At 42.9% G+C, this 27,930-nt stretch overlaps 1 protein-coding gene across 1 annotated transcript; it reads left to right on the top strand.

The window, feature by feature from the left end:
- Positions 1 to 2,278: 2,278 nt before the first annotated feature.
- Positions 2,279 to 26,372, top strand: KIF24 (kinesin family member 24). Its single transcript, XM_010213340.2, has 12 exons — positions 2,279 to 2,905; positions 6,148 to 6,337; positions 7,327 to 7,424; positions 9,171 to 9,386; positions 13,314 to 13,401; positions 15,210 to 15,331; positions 16,968 to 17,073; positions 19,814 to 19,885; positions 20,766 to 20,875; positions 21,440 to 23,845; positions 24,750 to 24,843; positions 26,235 to 26,372. The coding sequence occupies exons 1-12, from the start codon at positions 2,289 to 2,291 to the stop codon at positions 26,370 to 26,372; spliced, it is 4,257 nt and encodes a 1,418-aa protein (XP_010211642.2). The 5' UTR covers positions 2,279 to 2,288.
- The last annotated feature ends 1,558 nt before the right edge of the window (positions 26,373 to 27,930 follow it).

Below are 27,930 nucleotides of genomic sequence, written 5' to 3' on the forward strand. Positions count from 1 at the left end.
TGGGCAGCCAGGGCTCTGTCACCCTCATGGTAAAGGAGAACTCACATGAAGGGAGAACTTCCTGTGTTTCAACTTACACCCATTACCCCTTGTCCTGTCACTGGCAAACACGGAGAAGAGCCTGGTCCCATCCTCCCTACAATCACCCCTCAGGTACTTGAACATGTTGATCAAATCTCCTCTCAGCCTTCTCTTCTCCAGGCTCAACAGGCCCAGCTTGCTTAGTCTTTCCTCATATGATAGATGCTCCAGTCCCTTAATCATTTTCGTGGCTCCAGCATTACCTCCAACGGAGTCCAGATAAGCAGCTGAAGTCTGATTAAAGAGTTAAACAACTTTGGTAAACAGAGGCCTATACAAGCATCCTTATAAGAAGCTAAGTACTTTGAACACCAAGCTTCAAATTGTGACTTAATACAATCAATTGAATAAAAGCTTTCCAAAACTCTTCAAAAACTTTCCCGGATTCCTTTAATATGCAATCTCGCTCCATGTTGAATTGTGGGTAATTAATTGTTTCCACTCTTGTCTGTTGCTTGCACTTTGGAAAAATGTCTCCTTTTTCTTCTTTCTCATTTTTTCTCCTCTCCAGAAGGTTATGCCCAACATGGTCATTCAAGTAGAAGTCAACATGGGATTAGATTTTGCACATTTTATTGGTCTGTTCTTAACTAAAGCTTATGCAATGATGTAAATATAACTTAGAATTCGTAGCAAGAATGGGTGAGAGGAATCTGCTCCTTTTATCAAACAAAAGAGGTTTCCTCTGGCAGAGCAAAAACAGTTTTTTCAGAGGACCTGTTTTATCTTTTTAAATATCTTATGTAAGATGCATTTTTCAAAAACATTCTCTAAATGAAAAAGCTCTTGTGCAATCGCAGATGTTAAAGACTTTGGGAAATTGTGAATGTTTGTGAGAGATTTTATGCATGTGTAATGGTTAAACTGTGTGATCTTTGGATTCACCATCCTCATTGTGGGTTTTGTTTTCCCCTTGCTGGATAATAACCACAGCAGCAGCAGCTCTGGCTTTACCTCAAGGCTCAGATTTGCATCACATGTGCACCAAAAAGTCTGCCTGTGTAACACTTGTTTTATCTTGAAGCTTGTTGCTACTGACTCACATAATTTTATTATGGTTAACCACTACTTACAGCTTAGGTGCCAGTTGCAAAATTGTTTTAGTTGGCCTGTACTGCATCTTTTGGCTTTTCTCATATCTTATGCAAACAGCATTTTAATAGAAACTTTATTATTTTGCTATTTTTATTACAATTGTGTGTGTAATAACTTCAATGACATAAAATCAGCCTTGGGGTAATATGTAATGGCCTTATTTTCTTATATAATATTATTGTAGAGATGCCTGTAAAAAATGCTAAAGAACTTATCCTGCATTACAGGGGGGTCTAAAAACCTTTTGTCTTAAGTAACTTGTTTTTGTTGAATGATATTGGCACTTCCTAAATTGAGAAAGATTTGTAATTACTAAGGTCCTAGACTGGACAAACGAGTAAGCAGGCAATGAGCAATGGATATTTGAAGTGCTATCATTTTTCCATTTTACAGAATAAGTAAAAATATCTGCCAGTATACAGATATACAGCTGTACAATACGGCTGGTTACAAACAGCATCAAAATGAATTGTTAGGAATACATGTGTTTAGGATTTTTTTGTCACTAACTTTTCAGTCATGCCTGTCAGTTTTCTGGGTTTCCCAAGAATACAATACAGACTTCCAGTAGCAAATACAGATTCAGATAAATCCTATGTTTCAGGTTTTGCATAATATTTTGGATATTCTATCAAGTATACTTAGAAGTGCTCACAAGATGCATGAAATTTAGTAGAAAGTTACTCTTACGGGAAACGTAAAATGACAACTTTGCTGTAGTTCATCTATAAGATCTTGGAACAGTCTTAATAACTCAATCTGAGGTGAGGACAAATGCAATTTCTTTCCTTTGGTTAGCTAACCAAGGATAGCTGCAGAACCACACTAGACCACATGCCCTGATATTAAGTTGAGTATCTAAAATTAGGCATTTTACATTCTGTAGCTTAAGGACAGGGTTTCAGTAGCTGCGGCATTTATCAAGTAGACATCAGACGTGTAGGAGCTCTGCAGCAGTAAGTAAATGTGTATTGTGCACTTCTCTATCATTTTAAAATACGGTTTCATTTGGGGAAATGTGTAGTTACTTCGATAATAACTTTGTTAGCCATGATATTTCATACGAATCTAATATTTCCTCTGTTTGATTTCTTGTAGACTTTAGCTTGAAGATGGCATCATGCCTTTATGAATGCCTTTGTGAGGCAGAACTTGAGAAATACTATCCCCATTTTGCTGCTTTTGGTCTTCAGAAGATCGACGAGCTTGCCAAGGTTTCCATGAAGGATTATACCAAACTGGGAGTCCACAACATGAATGACCGCAAACGTCTGTTTCAGCTCATTAGAATAATCAAAATTATGCAAGAAGAGGAAGACAGAGCGGACTTACACAAGCAAGATTTCCAAACAAGTGGCCTTATTGTTGAGCCTCAGGTGACCAGATCAGGTCCCCGCAGACAACTGCATTTTGAGTCCTTCTTTGATAAAAATGCTGGAGCTGCTAAGGACTCTGAACTTGAATCATACGGTCCATCTGATTTCTGTGCCAATGAAGAAAGGGACAGTCTAGTGGAAATGCTGGGACACATTCCACCACATGATTCAGAGCTGATTAGAATAACTAGAAGAGACTTAAATACTCCTGGAATATGCACAAAAAATGAACTAGACCATACTACAGTATCTGATGATATTGCTCCTCTCTTGGGGGATTCTGAAACTCCCATAATACAAAGAATAACTCATATTTCAGGGTATAATTATGGACTACCTCATTCTTGCATCAGGTAATAATTCATCCCCTTTATTTTACCATATTTCAAGTTAATCTTAATTAGTAATTTCTGCACTGGGGAAGAGAATCTGTCTTTATCAAATTCAAATACACAAACTGTAATCCTACTAAAGTTGTATAGAAAGTATAAGGTCTTATAGGGAGGGGATGTTGTAACAAATACTTCACAATCTCCACCTCCAGTAGAAAGAATCATTTGTATTCACCAGCTGCTACTTTCCAAGATTGTCTAAGAATAGTTTTCACTGTCTTGTAGGATATAAGCCTTTGTTTTCCTGATGTTTTGGCCAGTCTTTTTTTCTCTCTTTTTTTTTTTCCATCTATCTTGCAAAATATTATTTTCCAAAATATAGCATTACCTGCTGATGGTAAATCTGCAAAGCTTTTTTTTTCAGTAAAAATGATGGATACTCTGATAGTTATATTTCTATGTCAGTTTTTGAACTAGCGCTTTAAAAAGAAATGTGTAACTAGGGTTGGATACAGACAGTGGTGAGAGGGAAGCTTGCAGCTGCTCCCTGGGCACATGTTCTGCAACATTCACACTGTTCCCAGTATTGCTAACAGGGGGCTACAGTTATTTTGGCCCCCTGGTAAATCAGCCCAGGAATATTTTTAATGCACAATATAACTTTAATTGGCTTATTGGGTGGTGACCACTTCCTGCAGGCAAAGGAGCTGTGTGATGTGGTGGGAAAAATGGAGTATGGAAGGATCCATGGAGTCAGGATTGATCACAGCTCGGTTGAGGATGTGCAAAGCCTGGATGGAGCAGATGCTGCTGCCGCAGTGGGAAAGCACTGGGGTCCCTCACAGTTAGAGCACTTAACTGTGATATGAGAGATCAGTATTTAGACCAGGGAAAGATTTCACTGCCGCCACTCCTGCCTTTCAGAGGAGTCCACTAACCTAAGTACAGAGTTGGCATCTTGGTACATTCTGTGTCCCCTCTGGAAACCAAGCCAAGGTGCAACAGAAAGACCAGAGTTCATAGGGTTGGAAAGTGAAAAATAAAATATAACCTAATGGACCAGCTGGAGGAGTTTGAGATCCAGAATCCTACACCAGGGCCAAGCTCTCCATTGTTATCACTTTCTTCCCTTGTTCCCCTGAGCACATTCCTCTGTGCTTAGCACTGGGGTTCATCCCATGGGCTTCCTGCATCCTCCTGACATGCCTGAGTTTCTCTTTCCTGCTTAGGGTGCAGAGCACATGCTCTGCATTCCAGGCTTGGCGCCAGCCTGCGCGCTCTTGGGCTGGTGGCTCCTGACTTGCGAGTGTCCATCTTCACGGAATCCCTTCCCGAGTCACCTTGGGATTTGGCCACTGTTAAGACCAATCTAGTCTCACCTACAAGTATCTGTGGACAGTGGGTCAATTTAAGACTGAGGAAAGATAAATAACTTTTTAAATATGCTTAAATATATTTTCCATTTGCCTACAGCAAATCACTTAATTTTCATGTCAGCAGATAGGACATGGGGTTCTGCTGGCTTTTGTCTAATTAGGTTTCTAACAATATTTTTTGAGTATTTTTTTCCAAATAATATACAAGTATATCTTGTCATAAAATATAATTTCTATTTAGGGAAAGTTAATAGAAAATTAAACTTGGCATTCAGCATACAGAATTCAAACATACTGTGTCCCTGTACAAGATACTTGCAAATAAATGTGCACCTCTACAAGAAATAATTTATGCGTTTTCTGGCATAAACAGAATGACCACATTTTCAGTTTTTCCATTCTCCAAATGTTGTAATCAGTCCTTTCTCCCTTAAGCTCCAAAGCTTTCCACACAGATAACCAAATTCAGCCTCTGGTGAAATGAGAAGTAAGTGTCTCATCATTTGTTGGCAACATCTGGTGCCACTGATATCCATAAGCTTATAGTGGCTTATAAGCTGAAGTATCTTATTTCATGTATCTTGGTGTTTCAGGGGAAAGACATTTCCATCTAAAATACAGGGCCTCATCCTGGTCACCATAGGAAAACCATGCTAAAATTAATGGGAATACAGACTCAAGAAAAAATTCCTTGTGTGAACTCTTTGAAGACTACATCTTGAGATTTCTGCCTGCATATTGAGCGCTTCTGAGGAATCATGCAGCACAGCAGCAATGACATTACAAGCTTGTAGTTGTAATGTGATATTGAATAACTCGTACCTTTGCTGTGTTTTTTTTTTTTTTAATTTAGTAGACAGCTAGTCTGTATTGGTTTTTAATCACAACATTAAGAGATTGTGGAAGGGCACTTGGATAGCATGGCAGAAATAGTACTTTCAGGTAAGTCAGGACTTGACTAAATTGTTTCTGACCATTTGACATTCAAATCCAGGCAGAAAATCATTATTTATTTGGTTGAAGGCAGCTTGAAAAAGGGAAAGTGAAATGAATATGTTCAGTTAAATTCAAGCATATTCCTTGTGCTGCATTGCAAAATGACTTACCCAGCAGTTCAATTAATATAAAATGAGAAATGACTTAATTCATCCAAGGTGTCTGGAAGGGAACTGAAATAGACTTGCCAAAGGACAAGAGCACAACTTGCCTGCTCTGCAAAAGAGCATAATTTTATGGTAAAAAGAACAAGTTGGATAGAAGACCAAAGAGGAGATAATGAAGAGATCGGTATTTCGAGTTTTCTTTGAAGTGAGTAAAAACGTGGTAACACTGTCTAGGTTCCTGACCTGAAACATCTACTTGCAACACACCTGACAGCTTATAACTGAATGAACAAAAGTTGGTATAAGGAGAAAAGTAACTAAATATTCTTTTCAAGATCTGTTTATACTATTATACTTAACAGACTTTTAAGTCTGACAGACACTTTTATAGACAGACACTTTTATAATTAACCGAATTAAGGGACTAATAACTCCTGAGAATAATTCCAGCAAGAAAGTTTAAGTAAAGTTGTATGTTTTGCCAGTTTGGAGCATATGTTTCTGGACAATTGAAGATATGACAGTCCAGCAACAAGCTCAGGAACATAGTTGTAGAAACATTACTATTATTTTAATGAAGTGGACAAAAGTTGTTAGTCTATTTAGAAAAACAAACAAAATCAAGCAAACAGCAGAATCTGCACCATGTCACAAGGAGAGTTTTTTTGAGTGAATGTGACAGAAATATTTATCTGGTAAAGCTAGAAATCCAAGTTATATTTATATATATTCTGCAATGTGTAGTAGCTTGGTTTTAAAATACAAAACTTCAATGTTGTTGTAGATCGAGCACCTCTGAGAAGGAAACTCCGTGGACAGAGAGTGAAAAAATCCGAGTGTGTGTCCGAAAACGTCCCCTGGGCCTAAGAGAGGAGCGACGTGGGGAGGTTAACATCATCACAGTGAAAAATAAAGAAACTCTACTTCTTCATGAGAAGAAGGAGGCAGTTGATCTCACACAATATATTTTACAGGTAATGTGCTGCGTTTACATTTTATGTTTATGGGCCAGTCACTTGCATTGTGGGATAAAGCAAATTGTGCTAAGGATGGACACAGACAGGAATCACCTTGGGATTTCATTGAGGGGAAACACAAAAAGGTGGTTTGTATTGCTTGCATAAAATAGTTGGTGGGCTCTTCTATCAGCTCAACTTGACTGTATTTGAATTGCTCCTGATTTGTACCAGCTTGTGGCGAAAACTTGAGCATTTTATGTCCCCCAAAGCATGTCTCTTGCAGCTTGCTTTGCCCCTGACAAAATAAAACCCTCTGCTAATGCCACTGTTGCACTAGAACTGCCTACTGCTGAGTCACCTAAAAGCTTTCCAAGGTACTTCAGTGGGGAATTTCCTTTTCATGCTATTTCAACATTGTATTTTGTTCCAATGAATCACTTATACCTTCACCCTCTCCCCTTCCTAGTTCTCAAATATGTCTGAAAATTAAGTTCTCCTTTTGCCTTTGTTTCTAAATCCCAAGGATCTTGTGCTGTCATAGTTCAAATTCTCAGTTTTGACCGACAGCACCAGGGACAGAACTGATTTCTAGAGAGCAGCAAGTCCTGCTCTCTCTGCTTGGTGTTATTTTTACAGTCTGGATCCTGGGAACAACTGTTCAGAGTATCCAGTAAAAAATCAGTTTGAAGCTCTCCAGCCTGGTTCATATACCACCTTTTACAGTGTGACACATGCAGCCATTCCACCCCACTCCCTCCTCTATATTTGGCATTTGTGTGGTGCCTGTCACTGTGGTATCCCAGCACTGAAATAACTGCTAGTTTGTTTCGTTCTGGTAATAGAAATCTTGCTCTAAATCCATATTGGCCAATAGGAAGTATGTCATGGAAGGCCATATCCATACTGTAAATCCATGTAATAACTTCTCGTCTTATAATTTGTCTTGTAATGAGGGTGAAGTAAGACATATTCCTTTTCATGTAAAGATCATGTTTATTTTTCAGCATGTCTTTTATTTTGATGAAGTCTTTGGGGAGTCATGTACCAATCAGGATGTGTATATGAAGACAGCTCATCCTCTCATTCAGCATATTTTCAACGGGTAGGGCATCAGTGCATACATTTTTATTTTCTACCTTTTTGTTTTCCAATTTCATATATTGTTTTAGTTTTCCTTTTACTCTTTCATCTTTTGCAAGTACATTCATTTCTCCTTTCCCCCATGTCCTTCCCATTTGGCCTGCAATTTTGATAAAATAAATCAGGAAAAAGATTCTTCACATTCAATGAGAAGAAATGAAAACTGGGACTCAGCTATAACAAGGAGACAAGATGGACTATCTAGAACAAAACGAAACAAAAAAGGTGTTAGGGTTCCTTGAGTCTAAGCTCTCTGCTAACAAATGTGTGGTATAGAGCAAACTGTCTAATGCCTTGATTTACTCATCTGTAGAGAAACGATATTAGCTCTTTTCATGAGGTGATCGTGAGACAGTTTTCCATGTACTTGTACAGTTCACATGGAAATAGAAACTGTAAGAAGCTTGTGGTTTATTTTTATATTATTGATTTGTATTTTTAGAGGGTTAATAGTAATTATATGCTTCCTGATTAACAGAAAATTGATGGTGACTGTACATAGATAATCTTATTTTCATGCAATGTAACAAGCGTGAGTATAATTATATTTTGCATCTTTGAAGACAAGAATGACATGTCCATGCTGAACACTGATAAAATGAGCTTTCTGTTACTAAAATTCTCTTAAGTATCATCAGCAGAGAAACAGCATCATGCTATTGAGGAAAGAAAAGTGAAAGAGGGAGAATAAGGTTTTTTGCCTGCTATATAATAATCACTACAGAGATTCGCATTACAACAAAGCCAGTCATGTCACCAAAAGAGAAGCTGCTGTTTTTTCTCAGCTTCCCCCTGAAGGGCTTGCAAGGCTGCAGAGCCATAACCTGCTTGATGTTTTATTAGCATCTCTCTTATAATGTTAAAGTAACATGATCAAAAAGATGCAGTAACCTGGAACAAACTTAGTGTTTTAGGAACCCTCAGAGCTGACATGTGGGTACCTAACACCTCCCTGCCACTGAAAGGGAATGATCACCTTCCTTTCCCTCCACCTAGCCACACTCTAATGGGTAAAATGAAGCCAGTTTGAAATGTTTTGTGATCCCGCAAGAGTTCCTTTACTCCACTGAAACAGCAGAAAAATAACCTGAAAAATAGGGAAGCTTTCTGCTGTTTCAGTAACATAAAATCAAAGGTCAGAGCCAGCACAGAGGATGCTGTAGGTCACACAACTAACAGCAGAGGAATGGAACAGCAAAACCTTCCTCTAGGCAGCAACAAGTTGCCAGATTGACTTGCCTGCATGCAGGGCTGCAGCTTGTAATAAACTGACTTTGCTCAGGCATTTATAGTGCTTGGGCCTTAATTTTGGAGAACACTGTCTGTTAATACAGAACCTGACTTGTGGCTGTTTCATGCTTTTGTCATGGGCATTTTTTTGTGATTCATAATCAAAAGGATTCCCATTCATAATCCTGCAATATCTCTGTAGCATCTAAACAGTTGGAAAAATATTAATGTGTCACTAGCTTCTGTAAATGCATTTTTGGCATCAGGAAAAAAGCAAGAGAACCAGCACTCTGTGACATGCCAGCTCTCCATAGGATGTGCTTGGGAGTTGCTGTTAGATGTTTTGCAGTTTCCCAGATGGAGGTGCAAACCAAGCCTCATTGCTGAGGATCATCTCTATGTATTTACATTGCAGAATCTCTTTTAATAGACATGAATACAGCAGATGTGGCACTAAAAATATGATTTATCATTACAGAGGCAATGCAACGTGCTTTGCATATGGACAGACTGGTGCTGGCAAGACTTACACTATGATAGGTACTCACCGGAACCCAGGCCTGTATGCCTTGGCTGCCAAGGACATCTTCAGACACCTGGAAGCACCACAATCAAGGAAAGATCTCCTTGTCTTAATCAGTTTTTATGAGATCTACTGTGGACAGCTTTATGACCTGCTAAATGGAAGGAAGAGGTATGTAAATAAAGTGGCATATTGCTGTAAAACTAGGGTTATGAATTGATGGGCTACTGTTTATAAATCACTTTGTTACTGATTTGTGCAATTACATTTAATATATTACTAATTTTACATATTTATTTAGGATTGTTTCTGGGAGTGAGTCAGTGAAAGAGGACAGCAAAATCTGGCACCAAATACTGATAGGGGCTTCTGGTTGGTGTTATTTTTATGGGGCTAAAAAACATGTAAAAATGAGGGCCCTCTCTGACATGGGAACTCACACTTTTGCTTACACTCCACTATGCATAAGGTAACAGCTTAACATCTGCAGGTAGAGAAGGAGTCCTCCTGTTGCCAGAAGTCTTTCTGTTGATCACTGTTGTGTGGTCCCTGTTTTCCCTATGCTTGAACACAGCCTCTGGGCATCCCTCTTCCTGTGCAAATGGGCTCTTGCCCCTGCCCCCTCTGAGGATCCTTCAGTGCTTCCCTTGTTCTGCCTTGGACTGCAGGGTCTGCTCAGCCTATCCCTCAGCTCCTTTACCTGGCAGTCCAGTGACTCAACCAGAGCACAGCTCTGCAGGTGGCATTGCTGTCACCCTCCAGCAGAAGTTTCTGACACTCTCCAGCCCAAGACCTGTTTGGAGGGATGTGTGCTCCCACAGGAGCTCCACCTGCAGTGGAGCAGCAAGACAATTGAGAACATCCCTAGTTATTCTGAGTTACCAACTACTATGGTTTTAAATTTCAAATGCCAGTTAAGATCTCAGCAGTGAAATCTTTCCAGTGTGATCTTGACAGAGCATTGCCACTCATCTGGAGGCCTTTAGCAGGCTTGAGAGCAGGACGCTAAGGCCATCCGTTCTGGACGGTTCAAGGCATTCAACCTCGGAGAGCAAGCATCTGCTCACCTATTTCTGCAAGCTCCTTTACGCATATGTGTACATGCAAGTGTGTGTTCCCTTTCTCCAGAACAGCCTTGAAGGATCTTTCTAATACTGAATGATCATTCATGGGCTTCTCTTTGGATATAAACCAGCTAGTATAATCTGCTGTCAGGAGTGATTTTACTAGGGAAGGCAAACAGTATTCTCTGTTTGTCCATTAGCTATGTTACATATCACAGATGGGAGAGTTTAAAGCTTCTCTGCCACAGATGTCCTGGCTATGTTCTTCCTGCATAGCATTTATAACATTTAATTTCGTGCTAACAAATAGAGAGGAGATGTGAAGGTGGGGGGTAGCCTCGGCTGCAGTGACCATGAGTTGGTGGAGTTCAGGATTCAACGAGGAGGAGGCAGGGCTGTAAGTAGCCTTGCAACGATGGACTTCAGGAGGGCCAACTTCAGCCTCTTCAGAGACCTCCTCGGAGGAATTCCATGGGCTAGTGCTCTAGAAGGAAGAGGGGCCCAAGAGAGCTGGTTAGTTTTCAAGCCGCACTTCCTCCATGCCCAGCAACAGGGCATCCCTGTGTGTAAGGAGTCAGGCAGAGGGGGCAGGAGACCTGCGTGGGTGAGCAGGGAACTTGTGGCAATGCTCAAGCAGAAGGCAGCAGTATACAGAATGCGGAAAAAAGGACAGGCCCCCTGGGAGAAACACGGGAACGTAGTCAGGGAATGCAGAGATGCGACAAGGAAAGCTAACGAGCATTTGGAACGCAATCTGGCAAGGGATGTTAAAAATAACAAGAAAAACTTCTTCAAATATATTAACAGCAAAAGGAAGATCAGGGAAAATGTGAGTCCGCTGGTGAACAGGATGGGCACCCTGGTTACGAAGAACACAGAAAAAGCAGAGTTGCTGAATGCCTTCTTTGCTTCAGTGTTTACCAAGGGCAGCCCTTTAGAGCCCCAAGCCCTAGGGACAAGAGAAGAAGCCTGGAGAGAAGACGACTTGCCCTGGGTAGAGGAGAATTGGGTCAGTGAGCACCTAAGGAAACTCGATACCCACAAATCCATGGGTGCTGATGGGATGCACCCCAGAGTGCTGCAGGAGCTGATAGATGTCATAGCTAAGCCACTCTCCATCATCTTTGAAAGATCCTGGAGAACCAGGGAGGTGCCAGAGGACTGGAAGAAGGCCAATGTCATGACAGTCTTCAAAAAAAGCAAGAAGGAGGACCCAGGCAACTACAGGCCAGTCAGCCTCACCTCCGTCCCTGGAAAAGTGATGGAACGGCTCATACCGGCTGTTGCCTCCAGGCATGTGGAGGACAAGGGAGGTGCTCAAGAGTAGTCAGCATGGATTCACCAAGGGGAAATCATGCTTGACTAACCTGATAGCCTTCTATGATGGAATGACCAGCTGCACAGATGAGGGGAGAGCGGTGCATGTTGTCTATCTCGACTTCACCAAGGCTTTTGACACCGTCCCTCACAACATCCTCCTGGGCGAGCTCCGGAAGTGCGGGATAGATGAGTGGACAGTGAGGTGGATTAGGAACTGGTTGGACGGCAGAGCCCAGGGGGTGGTGATCCGCGGTGCAGAGTCCAGTTGGAGGCCTGTAGCTAGCGGGGTCCCCCAGGGGTCAGTCCTCGGTCCAGTCCTGTTCAATTTATTCATCAATGACCTGGATGAAGGCACAGAGTGCTCCCTCAGCAAGTTTGCTGATGATACCAAACTGGGAGGAGTAGCTGATACCCCAGAGGGCTGCGCTGCCATCCAGAGGGACCTGGACAGACTGGACAACTGGGCGGTGAAAAACCTCATGCAATTCAACAAGGCCAAGTGCAACGTCCTGCACCTGGGGAGGAATAACCCCAGACACCAGTACAGGCTGGGGACCAACCTTCTGGAGAGCAACGCTGCGGAGAAAGACCTGGGTGTCATGGTGGATGACAAGTTGACCATGAGGCAGCAGCGTGCCCTCGTGGCCAAGAAGGCCAATGGGATCCTGGGGGGCATTAAGAAGAGCGTCTCCAGCAGGTCGAGGGAGGTGATCCTGCCCCTCTACTCAGCCCTGGTGAGGCCCCATCTGGAGTATTGTGTCCAGTTCTGGGCTCCACAGTACAAGAGGGATGTGGAGCTGCTGGAGAGAGTCCAGCGCAGGGCTACAAGGATGATCAGGGGCCTGGAACATCTGCCCTATGAGGAGAGGCTGAGGGAGCTGGGCCTGTTCAGCCTGGAGAAGAGAAGGCTGAGAGGGGATCTAATCAGTCTCTATAAGTACCTCAAGGGAGGGAGTGAGGAGGATGATGCTGGCCTCTTTTCAGTGGTGGCCACTGACAACTAGAGGAAATGGCTGGGAACTGAAGCATCAAAAGTTCCACAGGAACTTAAAAAAATTTTTAACAGTGAGGGTGACAGAGCACTGGAACAGGCTGCCCAAAGAAGTTGTGGAGTCTCCTTCTCTGGAGATCTTCAAAACCCGCTTGGACGCAGTCCTGTGCCACGTGCTCTAGGTGACCCTGTGTGTGCAGGGAGTTGGACTAGATGATCTCTAGGGGTCCCTTCCAACCTTAAGCATTCTATGATTCTATGAATTTTTGTGTGATTCATAGCAGACTTGCTTTGTACTCTGACTATGGAAGCTGCTGTAAAATTCATGCCATGCAAGAATCTTGAAAACTTCAACAGAGCATAAGTTACACAGTTTCTAGGAAGTCTCAACTTCCTAGAAAAGGCCTGAAATGCAGTTCAAAAATGGGCAGGGACTCTAAAGTGTAAATATTATGATTTATTTGTCTACTTCATTATACTACTGCTCACTGTTTTCACAGAAATGCATTGCTAATAACTCTTTAACAGTGAAATATGAATAGTATTTATTAAACATGAAATAGCTCTTCAGCTCTGAAAATAAGTAAATGACCTTGTTATCTCTCCCCTAATTGGTAGCCTCAAAATAGATTGCACATAGTGCTATAGCACTGACATGTGTTTCCATTGGTGCTTGTTTTGATTTCAGAGATTCCCTTTCTGCAAACCTTGTTTCCCTTTCAGACTTTTTGCAAGAGAAGACAGCAAGCACGTCGTTCAGATAGTTGGACTGCGAGAGGTTCAGGTGGACTCTGTAGACCTACTGTTAGAGGTAACCTCTATGTTGGTGCTTATTTTGTCTTCCACTCAATTCACCAATTTGTGGGATGAGTCATTTGCAGGGAAGACTGATATTTGTTGACTACTGTATGTGTATGTTCCTGTTGAAGACTCTGAGCTTGGCAACCTCAGCAGAGAACTGGGTTTATTTTTTTAATTTGTTTAATAGATTCATATATTTCTCCAGTGTGATTTCTTTGGCTTCTGTAAGCTTATGTTTTCTCTCTAAAGGGTGTGTGAGTGTGGGAGAATAGATATAAATTTGAAAATCAATAAAGCTAGAAATTATAAAATACTTAAGATTGTGAAACTGAGTTGATTTAGGATGGAGACTTTACTTAAACAATGCTACACGAAAATAGCCTTGTAAAATTAGAGTCTTTAAACAGTAGTTGATGTTCAGTACAAGCAAGGCTTCAGTCTGTCTTCTCTGCTTGGCTGAGCTCTACAAGAGCATTAGCAGATGTTCTGCTCTGTCCTGTTCTAAGAAAGCTAGTTAAATCTGCTTTCCATTTTTCTTGACTTTGCACAGCTTAATTCCTTTTGCAGTAAGGAATTGTAAATTAAAAGTGCCTCATAGTGTAATTGACTCATTAGAATTGGCAGAGTGTTGCCCACTTATAGTCCATTTAATTTTGTTCTTTATCCTCTCATTAACTCCAAGCTTCAGGACATGCTGGTGATGCTTCTGCAAATTAGATTGTAAATCTGCTATATGGTTGATTAAAACGTTCCTCTGTGTTATCACATTCCACACACAGAAGAGCTATTAAATGACTTCATTCTCACAGGTATCTTGGCAAAACTAATTTTGTCCACAGGGTCTTCTGAAAACAGAAGTGTCACTAGCTTGACTCAGTGTTTTTGACTAGCCTGCAATAGATAAATTTGAAGAGCCTTGAATATGTTTTCAGTTATTCAATGTTCATTGAATGGAATTCGTCATTGCCTTTGGTTCAGAAATTTTCTGTGCATTTGGCACTGATACAATGCTCAGTTGCTAAAACAGTTCATTTTATTGCTGGATAAGGGCTCAACAGCCACTGAAAGGCAAGAGTAACGTGCATCTGTCAACTGACACCATATTGATTTTCCTAGATTAATATTTAAATTTGTTTTTGCTACCAGAAGCAAAGTTAATGACTCTGTTGTATGAATGCCCTGCTGTAGTTATTGCTACACTTAGTGCAACAGTCTTTAAAATTTTGCAAAAGAGAATTTCCTGAAATTTTATCTTGAAGATGTTATTGCCCTTTTGACGTGCCTCTGCCCTTTGTTTTCTTATTTTTTTGCTAACCTTGAATATAACTGATGCTTTAGCTTTGCCTCTGGCATTACTGCTTTTAGTTGTGGAGAAACGTTTTGGCACTCTGTGTCTTGTTATATTGTAAGTCTCTTGATTTTCTGGGTAACAGTACCAGTCTGCAACATAAAAATGTGAAATTAAACTAAAAGAAGAAAAAACACAACAAGAACAAAACGACAACAAATATACTCAGTCTGAGGTTATCTCCTCAATCTACTTTCTTTCCTTTTATAATCTAGATATTTTGCAAATCAGATTGAATGCCTGCAATAGTCTCTGAACTCTGTAGTGTCACCACAAGCAAATCCATATATAAAGTTCTCGAAGAAACATTGGAAGGGATTCAATCTAACTTAGCAACTGCCCTGCACCAAAATTTGAGGGCTCTAATGAAGTGTTCCTTTGAATGTAACTTAAACTGAAGAGAATGGGATCTTCTTCAGAGACTGTGTTTTAAATGCAATTTAATTGTGTTTTGTTCCCCTTGGTTCCAGGTGATTTTGAAGGGGGGGAAGGAACGTAGCACAGGAGCCACTGGAGTAAACTCTGATTCCTCTCGATCTCATGCTATCATCCAGATCCAAATTAAAGACACAGCCAACAGGACATTTGGAAGGTAAGATTAGAAACAGAACTGCACAATCTGTCAAGGCTGGTCACTTGCTGATCTGTACCACCACCATTTGATGAGGAAATCAATCTTGAGGACATCCAGGGGGCAAACTGAGAAGAGAGATTGAATTTGTGGATAACTGCTAGTTAAACCAGAAGACAGGGTTCAAAGGGGCTTTGAGAAGTTTCATAACCTTATTCTGCTGCCAGGAAGAATCCTTAAGCCATTTCTGGCAAATGTTTGTTAGACTTGTTCTTAAAGATTTCCAGTGAAGGAGTTTTACTGCCATCTTGAGATAATCAATTCCATCCCTTCATCTTTAGCGCTGGAAAGCTTTTCCTTTTTGGCATTAATCTGGCCAAAGGTAGATGTCTGCAGGGGTCCCCCCTGCATGCAAGTTTATCACTTCTCAAGTCACTGCTATTTCTGGGGCCTGATTCAGCCCATTCTGCAGAGTCACTTAAAACAGATCAGATGGAGTTGCCTCTAAAAAACACTTTTCTTTGGTCTATAAAGAAAGCATGGAATGCCTAGCCCAGAGGGAGGTGTTTCTATTCCAGAAGCCTCCCTTTGGTCAGAGGATTCCTTGTGACTCACCTAATGATCTCTGATAGCTTGAGCATGTGAGACTGGTGCTACCTGCAGCAGACTTGTACAAAAAAAAAAGGCAGCTTAGTACTGCTTATGGTAGTCATTTAACATAATTAAAGACAGTGTAATTGTGTCTTTTCTCAGTCATCTTTTCTCCAGACTAAACAACTCCAAAAAATAGCTTGATTAAAGATGTCTAGATGTTTACATTATCATCTGAGCGTTCAAAAATGTGCTGACTTGCCCTCCCAACAAATAAGATGCAGTCTTGCTCCCCAGGATCATCTTACAAATACAAGGCAAAACGTTAGAGCAACAAAGAGTGGAAAAGAACAAGGCAAAAACAGAGCAGGCAGACTGGGAAATAGAAATGTATGTGTTTATGTAGGTGTGGCATGTGTGCTGTTGTTTGTTGCTGAAAGAGAAGGGGAACTGGAGAGGGGAAAGGATCCCAAAATACACCTGTAATAGAAGTCAAGGCTGTTCTAGAATATGAAGAAGAGCACAAAAGAAGATGTAGTGCAACATTCAGTAGAGTACCTGGCATCCAGGGCTAGGGGATATGGGGGGGTGTAGAAGAGATTTGAGGATGGAACAGGAGCAGTGACAGCTCAATGTATTATTTATTATACTGGAAATTTCTGTACATACCGCCCTGAATTCCCATTGAACCTAGGCAGATGTCTGTTTTACCTGTAAGGAGACTCAAAAAGTTTACTATTTCTTTAAATGTGTTCTTAGGAAGCTACAAGCACAGCACTTTTCCAGAGAGATGTATGCTTTACATTTTAAATAGCTTTATCCTACAACTGTGAAGCATTCTTACTGCATGCAATTAGACTGCCTGTTATGACTATGTCAATGCCAGAACACTTTGCCACTGTTCCTGTAGCTGCTTCCATGCTTTTTTCAATGTCTCAGATATTTACAGTGCATATTTTTCCTTGTTCAATGGTAGTTATTGCTAATCAATTTTATGGTGTCATGTTTTGTTTTATTTAGATAAGAAAACAAATCCCTAAGATAAATGCAATTTGTTTTTTTCTAGGATATCATTCATTGATTTGGCTGGCAGTGAAAGGGCAGCTGATGCTAGAGACTCAGATCGGCAAACAAAAATGGAAGGAGCAGAAATAAACCAAAGCCTTTTAGCAGTAAGCTACTAGCTTGTCTGGGGAGGGTTTTGTAATTAATTTTTAGTGTGCATTTTAATTTGAAAAGAAACCACAGAATAGCACATGTATGATTCCCATGGAGGGGAAAAATTAGAAATAAATTAAAAAATGAAGTACTAAGTACTAAGTGTTCCCAGTTTAAAGACTAAAAGACATTTTAGAGGAAAAAGATTTTGTGGAATGAAAATCAAGTCTTTCTAATGCATTCTTATGGCCAGTCAGGTAAACAGCATAGAAAATTTTCAGTGTACTAATACAGGTGCCTTATATTTTACATAGAAATTTTATGTCCCTCTTATAGAGATTATTAGCTTAAAATTGCCATACTTGTTTCCTAAAACACATCTGTTTCTGTTGCTTATTTTTACCACTTGAACTCAGACTTCTTTAACAAATCAGGAAGAAAGAACTTAAATACTCAGGAGTGTAGGATATAGGAGTTCACATGTGAGTGGAAAGGAACAGGAGGAAATGCATTCTTGATGTAAACTGTCTTCTACAAGTGTGCACAGTAATGCAGAGAGGGACAAGGAGCAGAGAAATGTCATCTAAGATAAAGCAGAAGTGCCACTAGTAATAATTGTGCAGCAGGCTTTACAAGCCCTTTAACTCAAATGAATTCAAATGACTTCGTTGATGAAGTGAGGGCTTCCCCAAATGAGGAAGGTGATACTCAATCAGAGAGTGTGAATCAACAGTACAGAAATTACTTGATGCAAGCATCATCTGTTTATGCTGTTAGTGTGCTGTAAATAGGATATGGCTTGTTCTGCTTTGAAAATGGAAAAGGTTATTTTGCACAGAGCCTTTCCAAGTGTGGAATAATAGCATCCATACTGGGAGACAGCATGTAAAGCAAATGTATTTATGTACTTCTCACTTTCTTGAGTACTTGTTGGTTAATAACTGAGTGTCAGTGGAGTCAGGATTGACTTTGAGTCTGTTGCTTTTCTGTGTGACCCTCGCAGTTAGAGTGCATCCCCATTTATCTCTGTATACAGAGATGATTCCTAGGGACTGAGGCTTGACATAGGCTTGTAAATTTGTTTTACAAAGAACTGTTTTTAAATGTGTGTGTTAACTGCTGTTGTGTGAAGCTGAGTAAATGCTTGGTAATCTACTAATAGCAACAGAATTATCTAGAAGAGCCATCTTTGAGTAAGTCTCCATGATCTGCAGTCTGTAAAAACTTGGCTCCGTTGACTTATGACCATAATGTTCTTTTCTGGTCTTAAAATGTATGAAGTTTGAAGTTTCCTACTTGTTTTAATATGCATGTTAATTTCAAGTAGAAGATACTCAGATACAGCAGTTATAAAAAGCAGTATCAAATATTAATTTGATGATCTTGCATTTACTTGTTGCCAGACCTGTGCTTTGTAAGAATATGCAGTAAACATGAGAAACATGTATCATTTTAAGTGTGTATTGTTCCTTTAAACGTAGAAAGATTGCTTCATGCTAATGTCACCATGACAATCCTGTGATCTGCTTATTTTTCTCTCAGTATTTGCTTTTATAATGATTTGCTTCGTGGCTGTACACACTTCTATCAATTTTAGAGAGCATCCAAGCTTGATATTGAGTGTGATGCTACTGTGCTTGTTCCAGTGAAAATACAACCAAGAGGGTATATATTTAAATATGAAACTGTCATTTTTCTCTAGGCTAGGAATAACTCAAGAGGTATCTCTGAGACTATGAACTGCCTCTGGTCATGGTTATTAAGGAGATCAGATGTGTTTTGGGAAAAGCATGGTTGTAGCCAGCTTCTCATGCTCTGTTGAGAGGGGGTGCTGTGGCTGTATCTCCTCTCCCTGAGTTGCTTCACTTCCATTTTTTTTGTGCAGTTTTCACTAGCCAACCAAAAGACACAGTGAAATATTTGGCTGGACAGACAGGCTACATCTATACTACCTGCTGAGCACAGGTTTGAATGTGAGCTTGAATCCAGCTCGCCGTACATGTAGTTATTGGGCTGCTAGTCAAAGCTTTCCCCGCTGGTTAGGCTTGGGCCACTGCTGGGGCAGAGAGGAACTGGTTTGAGATCAGCCTCCTCCTAATGCAGCCCAGGGCACCCACTTGCAGGATACACAGATGCAGTGTCTGGGCTGGAGGCTGGAGTTGTGTGGGGAGGAACATGCCCTTAGTTGCTTGGGCCACTTTTGCCTAACGATAGCTGCCAGAGTGGCATAAGGAATTTACAGTGCTGCTGTCCAGAGTGTTTGTTTTTTTCCTTTTTCAGAAGAGGAACAACTTATTCTAGAAAAATTATTTTAGAGGAACTCCAAAACCTTGGTTCTATATTCACAACCCGCAACATCCTAGGGATACACATAGCATAGCACAGACCCACCTGCTTCTGCTTCAGACTAGTTACCTGTGCTGCAGGCAGCTGTTAATGCCCAGCAGTGTGAAGGTGGGTGTTTGCTGAACATATTTTGTATATCCCATAAAGACAACAGGCTGGGCTAGCTGTGCTCTGTGCTGCACCTTGCTGCTTGTGAGTGCAGGCACCCTGCTGCTGATTCCTGAGCTGCCTATGGCTTCTCTTTACCTGATGGCTGTGATGTAGGTTTGGTTCCCGCTGTGAGTGACGTCATGTGGCAGGAGCCAAAGGCACATAAGGAAAGCAGCGAATTTGGTAGGTTAGTTATGGTGAAATTCGGTTGCTTTCCAGCTCATGATTGATGTGTTTTTCCCCCTCTTGTCTTGGTAGCTCAAGGAATGCATTCGGGCGCTGGATCAGGAACATGCTCACACACCTTTCCGGCAAAGCAAACTAACCCAGGTAAAACCAGCAAGAAGGCAGCAGTAGGTATTTCCCTGAGGAGGCCGTCGTGAAAAAGATATGATTCAATAGCTGTGATTAAAGCTTTGAAAAACACAGTAATTAATAACTTCCCCAAATATTAAAGGTAATCACAGAGTTAAGGTCAACTCCCAACAAGAAATATAATCAATGCAGAGGACCATCATGGTGAAAAAAGGTACCAGCTTCCCAGAAGTGCACTGACTCCTGAGCTTCATGCTTGAATCCTCTCAGTCCTATGTGACTGTTTTGCACAAACAGCCCCATGGACCAGCTGTCAGCAGATATTCATGTTGTGAACATCTGCAAAACCAGACTCGAAAGAGCTGCCCTCCATCCCCACCCATTCCACCATCAATCTTGCATCCTCTGTGCAGTAACAGACGGGAGTTTTGATCAACATTTCTTCACTCTAGTTGTGACATATGCTTTATTCCTCAAAACATATGGGCAGCCTTGTGGCACCTGGTGCAAGGGCTTGTTTGGAGCACTGATTAACACTTGTGTTCATTTTAAATTGTAAACAAAGAATTACAAGACAAATTGAGACATGTGGACTACATAAAAAGAGACAGTTACTGTGCAGCACTTGAATCATGTTAGACTGCCTCTGTGCACACTGTTAATTCATGGGAAGCACAAGATAACGTAGTTAACTTTTTATAAGTTCTGAGCAGAACTTCACATATTTTGTGCAAAATGGTGTATACCAGAGTCTAATACACAGTAACCCCCTCAAAAATTCTTTAAACTGCAAATCTTAATCCTGTGAGTTCTGAATTTTTATCCCTTATTGTTTGAAAATAAATATATGAATTACTAAGAATCTTACACTTTTTTTTTTTGTTCCCACTCCTAGGTCTTGAAGGATTCTTTCATTGGCAATTCCAAGACATGCATGATAGCCAATGTATCACCTAGCCACATAGCTACAGAGCACACCCTGAACACTTTGCGATATGCTGACAGGTGGGTGACATGGGTCAGACTTGCTAAGGTGGAAAACAGCAAGAAAAAAGTAATGTATAATGCATTTGATATTACTTTTTTGATTGCATTGGAAATAGTGAGTTAAGCAAAAAATGCAATTAGCATTCTAATATAAATAACATCCTTACCTATTCTGCTCTTACATTAGGTCATAAAAATTTGCAAGTCTTGAAACTCCTCCTCTCTGATGGCAGCTTTTAGTGATGAAAATCTCACTGTGCTCTCCGTAGCTGTGGATTGCTAACCTTGGTACTCAGAGTTTTGTTTTAGCTTCCTACTGTAGCTCTGCCTACTGTTGGCTACAGCCCCTCACCCTTCTGTGCATTGTTCAAGGAAGCACTGTAAAATACTATATAGACCTTTCCAGAAGCTCAGGCATTTTGGTACAGGTGTTATTGATGCCTGCTAGAGTTACTGATAATTTAAACATAAATCATGATGTTCAATTAAGTTTTTAGCCTTAATATGTCAAAGTATTACTTTGTTCTGAAGGCACTGCTAATTCTCTGAGAGAATGACATCTAAAGCCAGCCTCATTTTCAGGGTCAAAGAGCTGAAAAAAGGGATCAAGTGTTCTACTCCTGTCACCAACAGACGTCGGATAGCTGGAAGTGCATCTCCAAAACGTATCCAAAACTCTCCCTCTTTGCCCCCTGGGGAAAAGAGCTCCCCAAAGAAAGTGAAGCTAGGCCTTCAGCATCCTTCTGCTGCTGCGAAAACAAAACCATGTCCTTCAGCTCTGCAGCCACCCGGGGTCCCCTTCACCTCCACCCCTAGGGGCGTCAGCAAGGGCCACAGCTGCAGAGCAAACCCCAGCTCCCCCTGGTTCCACCACACCAGCCCGGTGAAGGGCGTCCTGCGCATGGGGCAGCCCCTGAAGAAGAAGGCGGATGATCTGTCTCCCCACTCTGCAACTCCCCACATTGCAAAGGATTTTATCATCAAAAATGCTGCCTTGAGCGAGGCAAAAGAGAGTGGCCAAAGAGACAGGAATATGCAAGATAAACCCCCTGGCCAATCCCCGAAAGTCCAGACAGTGCAACCTGTGCAGAAACAGCTTGTTTCTAGAGAAGATTTTTCCTGTGGGGATGGAAATCAGTCTTCTGATGACAGTCAGGAGTGGGGAAATGCCTTCGCTAAACAGTGTGTTGAAACATGGACAAACCTTTCTCCATTCCAGAAGGAAAGGGAGGAGCATTTACGTCTTTATCACCAGCAGTTTCAGCAGCCTCCTATACTCCAGCAAAAATTAAACTACCAACCTCTTGAGAGGTTTTTAACTCAGTACAAGCCCCAGGAGATTCAAGTGCAACAGGAGCTGAGCTTTACCCCCACAGAAGCACAGAGCAAAGAGGGGATGCAGCTGGAAGATCTGGATGACAGTGACTTCAGTGAAGATTCTTTCTCACCTGTCTGCAGTCAGAAGAGCGTGAAAAGAAGGAGCCCCAGTGAATGCAGCCAACATTCATTTTTCCTTCATCAGAGAGAACAAGGAACTGAGGAAAAGCAGAAAGACCAAAAGAGGCAGGATTTATTATTTAAATATTCATTTCCCATGCAAGAACATGAACTAGATGACAGCTGGGATTGTAGCAGAGGCTGTCCAAAGACAGAGGAATCTATTAAAAATACAAGTGGATGCAAAACTCCATCAGATTGGAGCTATGACTTAACTATTGAGTCCCCTCCAAGCAATACTGCAGAAAAACCTTACTGTCTGCAAGATGATTTTGCTTGTAACTGGAAAAATGGCAAAGATTTTCCAGATGATCTGAAACAATACAAACCCAAACACCAATGTCTCATTAATTCCAGTGAAACTCCCTTGATTCCAGAAAAGGAGGCTCCAAACCCATGTGTTTCTCCCATATCAAAATCAGGGACTCCAGAGTATAGAGAGATCAACCTCCTACACAGGCAGAAGGAAGAACCCACCTTGGATAGACCGGCTGCTCTTGCAGGAGACATGAAATGGAGAACTCGAAAAAATGGAGTTGGCCAATGTGGAGCTTCCGGTCCTTGCTCAGAGCTGTCTTCTGAGGCAGCAGCCCCTCTCACAATGTCCCTTCTTGACCATGAGGAAGCAACTGATACCGAGACTGTGTCTTCCAACCATGAGAAGTCTCCCCACAAGAAGCAGGTGATGGAGGGGAACATCCCTGGTGCCCAGAAAGGACCCAGGGAGGAGGCCTGGCAGTGCACGAGGAACAGAGCTCTCACAGACAGCATGCTGGAGCTCGGGGAGCCAACACGGCGTGCCGGAAGGGGCTGCGTCTTGCAGCGTTTTCCCCAACCAGGGGACAAGTGGTTTTCACCCGCAGGCTGCTGTGTGAAGCCTTGCTGCTGCCTTCTGGCCTCAGGATCATCAAATCAAGGAACTCTTCACGGTTTGTTTGCTGGAAGTGAAGCCCTAACAGAAGCATCTGCAACTGAATCCAGGGACTCCACAGGAGAGAGGGAGCGTGGCTTCCTGCTCAGAAACTCAGCGTGCAGAGGGTACGCAGATAGGAGACAGCGTGATGCTGATGTTAGAGACATTACTGATAATTTGGGAGAATCCAATCCAAATCAAGGACACGGCGTTGAGCCTGATATTTCTGAAAAGGGATATTTTTCAGGTATGCCGTGTTTTCCCAGTGGGGGAAATATGGATCATGCAGCCCAGTGCCCCTCTCAAGAAGGCAGCCGGCTACTGCAGCCCAGGTCAGGACTGAGTCGTTCTGAAGACACAGCCAAGTCATCTTTCAGAAACGAGGAAATTGGGTTGCTTAAGAACAAATGGATGCAGAGTGTTTTTACAAAAGAGCCTTTGCCAGATTCAGAATCAGCTGCCAAGGAGATTAAGTCACCAGCAAATGCAAACAGCCCCTCAGGTCTGCCTGGCACCATCTCCCCGAGCTCTGCGTCAGAGATGGGAGAGCAGCAGAGGGAAGCCCTGGAAAAGGCACAGTAAGTCTTACTTATCACTGTAGTTTGACATGGAGCTTAGGAAATCTAGACACGAATGTGTTCCTTCTGCCTTTGTTTGTATCTCACACTTTTATGCACTTCAAAACTGTTGGGAAGTCAAATAACCTACGAAATAATTATTTAATAACATTAAGGATAATTAATAGTCATTATCTTATGTAAATATGTGATTGACTGTTATTCAGTGATACTTTAAAATCTCACAGGAAGCCAATTATTCCATTAGTGCTTCCTTGGATAACGTTAGAAGAATGAATAACATAACACAAGCTGAAATTCTCAGAACTGACTTCCTTTAAGATGGAAAGTGCCTAAAATACATCAAAACCGCCCATTATGAAGCAGGTGAGAGCTATTGCTCCCTTACAGAAAGAAACCCATCCAGAACAGCAAAGCGGTCCCCGAGGCAGCATGCAGCAGCCTCAGGGTGCTGCCAGCACCGCCGCTGCCAGCTCCTGCAGCCTCAGCTGCTCTCAGCCCCCTAAAATGCTCTAAAGGGCCAGGGAAACTCACGCGAAGCAAAAACAGCAGTGCAGCCTTCCTGCTGCGCTTGGTTTTTTGCCAAAGTGATTTTCAGCCTCTTGGTCTTATCAGGCAGGGGCTTTTTTCCCTCCTATGGTAAAAAGCAGGACATGCTCCTGTGCTGCCTCTGCCTACATGAGGCTGGAATCACTCCTCTCGGAGCAATCCTTCCTCATCAGAAGGGGTTTTTACCTGCAGCCTGAACAAGTACAGCTCATGCATCAAGAGCTACTCTGTCTGTATATGCCTGTGTGTGTGCACAATGTGTATATGTGCACGAGTGCCTGGGTGCCGGGGACTTAATAGTAATTGGAGGTGGAGCGGCAGCTGTGTGACCAAAGCTAAACTTCACGTTCAACAGGCAGGCTGTGATTCGAGCCCATCGGCAGCAGCTGGACGAAATGGCCGCCTTGTGCTTGAAGGAAGAGTGCTTGATAAATCAGGTGTCAGCAATGGTAAGTATTTCAGATGCTGCTCTGTGATTTCTCCTGCTTCCTGATGGGCGCTTGTCCCTGTTGTGGGACAAGCCTCACACCCCCAGCCCAGAGCAGCCCCATTGCCCAGTGAGAGCCTCCTGCCCTCCTCCCTCCCTCGTCCCCTCAGTACAGCTGGGTTCCGCTGCTGCGTTACAGCATCGAAGCCATGGCTGTGCCTAGCACAGCTGCGGGGCTGCACTGGGAGCTCTTGCTGCTGGGCATTCGGAATGGCAGCCCCATGGGGCACCTCTGCTGCAGGCTCCAGCTGGCAGCGCCGTGCGTGGGGTGCAGCACCAGGGAGCCCGGAGCAGCTCAGGAAGGGCCACAACAGGCACCAACTCTATTAGCTTTGTGACAGAGATCAAGATTTTACAAAGCCATCTTTTTACATTTTTTTTTCTCCCCTTTAAATTACTCCAGGTTGTTCTTGTTAACTACGTTAACTTCCTCCTTGCTACCCCCAAATCCCTTTATTTGCCCTAAGCAGCAGCCATTTTGAGGCTAGCAGGAGGCTGCTGTTCTTGCCAGTGTGTGGCAGTGTGTGAGTGGCTTCTGCCTGTGCTGTTCCCACACAGCAGGATCCTTCCTTGGGCAAGGAAATCAGCTTGGACTTCCCAGATCAGCTTGTCCTCCAGTTGCTTTCAGGCAGCTGCCACTTCTCCAGCCATGAAACCCGGGTCACAGTGAGACTCCTGACAACACCCAGCACATGAGCACATCCTGAGCAGGCAGAATTTAAAGTGCTTAGGAAAAATAAGGCAGGGCGGCTGGGTTGGTGTTGGTCACAGTGCTCGTGTCTGCAGGGCAGAGCCATAGAGCTTCAGGACTGTTTGTCACACAGTAGCTGCTGAAGTCCCTAGCCCTGACCGATGGCTCCCCCTTTCTGACTGCTCCTCCATTAACACAAACCTTGCTTAAAAAGAGCTGCCTCCATTTCAGTGTTAGGAGCAGTTTGTCTAATTTTGTGGCAGGTGGCAGTGCTCTCTGGGCCATCCATCGCAGCTGTTTCTCGTGTTGGATTCAGCAGACCTGCTGTGCAGGAGTTGGACTTGCTCTGCAACCTGGTGTAAAACTACCCTGCCCCTTGCCCAGGATTGATGTCATGTGCCTGTGTGATCATTGCTCACCTTCATGATTGCAGCTGCAATGCCAGAGAGAGTTGTTAGGAACATGGACAAAGTACATTCAGTGCGTTGTAGAACCTCACCTCAGTTGACTAGTGTCTTTATCAAATAAGGAAATACTGAGCAAGTCTGTTATACTGTATGTTAGAAAAGATTATTTTAGGTCCTGCTGCAGTACATGGACTGACCGCCTCCAGCCTGCTGCTGCTGGGGTTCTCCACACTTCCCCTTTGTTTCTCTCCCCAGGACTTTCAGAGCTTCGTGACCAAGCTGGATGAAATCTTGGTGCTGAAGTCCAGGTGCATCCAGACGATGCGAGCCCAGCTGAAGCTCTGCTCAGCGGCTGGCACCAACACAGCCCTGCAGGCACCACCGCCCGTTTAGCTGCTCTTTGCTGGCACGTCCTGTGCACAAAGCAAGCGCCAGCCACAGCCAGCTTGTGTTGCACCCTGCTTGGTGCTGCAAAGGGTGGGTGGGGAGGGGAGGGCTTTTGGTTTGATATTTGCAATTAGTTTGTATTTTGGAAGAGGATGGAGAGAACTTTGCGTAAGAGACAGGAATGCTTATCAACACAAGCTTTAACAAGCTTAAAATATCAGCCACCTTTTTAACATTATCAGTTCAGCGCCTTTAAATATCTCACCAGGCAGCCTAGTCCGCAATATCCACAGCAGCTTCTCACCTACTAAAGGTACTTTTGTGCTGCCAAGGAAACGGAGAAGAAAGCCCTTTGAAACCAGCTACAGCTCTAACAGAAGCATTCAAAAGCTGTCCAGAAAAGGACGCTGGTAAACAGAAAAGCAGAAGTGAGGAATCAGGGCCGGGTGGTGGAGGGGAGCTACTGCTTAAGCATGCTAAATAATTAGACCAAAAAGGAAAATCAAGGTAGGATGAGAAGGTGCTGGTGCTTTCAGGAGGCAGAAGGCTATTGCTGCCCTTCTTCGCTTGACAATGACTCCAAACCATCTGCAAAAGATGGCTTAAGTAAGGCACGTGCAATAGGTGGCTTAGCAGAAGGCTTGCAAACAAGAGACTTTGCACCAAAGGTTGATCTGGAATTAATAAACACATGGGTGTCATACCCAGGCCAAGAGCAGCAAGCCTGACATTTAGCCTGCTACAAAGGGTGCCTGGCCTTCTCACTACAGCTCTGTAGCTGTAGGGGACTTTGGCCAGGTTGATTTTGTGACACTGCAGAATCCGTTTTTTTCACATCAAAAGAGAGAGTCCACTCGGGCAGGAGGATTTCAGAAGCTGCCACCCCTGTGGTTCAGCAAACCCCAGTGAGGACTGAAACTGTTCTCACTGCTGCTGCACTTCCTGTTACGTAAACCTGATACAGAACTATGAGCTGCAGCCCTGCATGGTCCCTGCCTCTGTGCATCACATCCAAGCCTCAAAACAAACCCACACGTCAAGTTAGAGCATGTGCAAGCAAGACAACACCCTATCCGAGTTATCCCGGTCCAAAGCTAGGGCTGCAGCAGCACCCAGCCAGCTCTGTGTCTCCTCAGCACTGCCTGCAGCAGCTCAAGGGCCACAAGGGCCAAGGGGAATAAGCACGAGTGGAAGTAGCTGTGAACTCTACTGTGTGCTGCGCAGGCTGCCCAAGGAGCCGCGCAGGGAGCGCACGGGCAGCGGGTGCTGGTGCTTATTCCGAGCGAGCGCTCCCAGGATTGACACACAGCTTGAGCCCGGGGGAACAGACTGAGCCAAAGACCAGCTGAAAAACATCGCAGCTCAGTCTGGGGCCTGACTTTTGTTTTTTACTAAACAGTAACTGCTCAGTTTCCACCTCACTCACCCGGGCAGTGGATCATGCTGCCACAGAAAGAGCAGAGCCGTTTCTGGGGCCGAGCTTACGGGCCTCAAGGCAGCACCTGTGTCCAGTGCAGAGTCACACCTGGAATGAGGCCTCCTTTCCAGAAGCCACCTTTGCTCC

The sequence above is a fragment of the Tinamus guttatus genome, unplaced genomic scaffold (genome assembly GCF_059628265.1).
Source record: "Tinamus guttatus ecotype Peru unplaced genomic scaffold, ASM5962826v1 Tinamus_guttatus_pri_ptg000081l, whole genome shotgun sequence".
Taxonomy (NCBI): Eukaryota; Metazoa; Chordata; class Aves; order Tinamiformes; family Tinamidae; genus Tinamus; species Tinamus guttatus.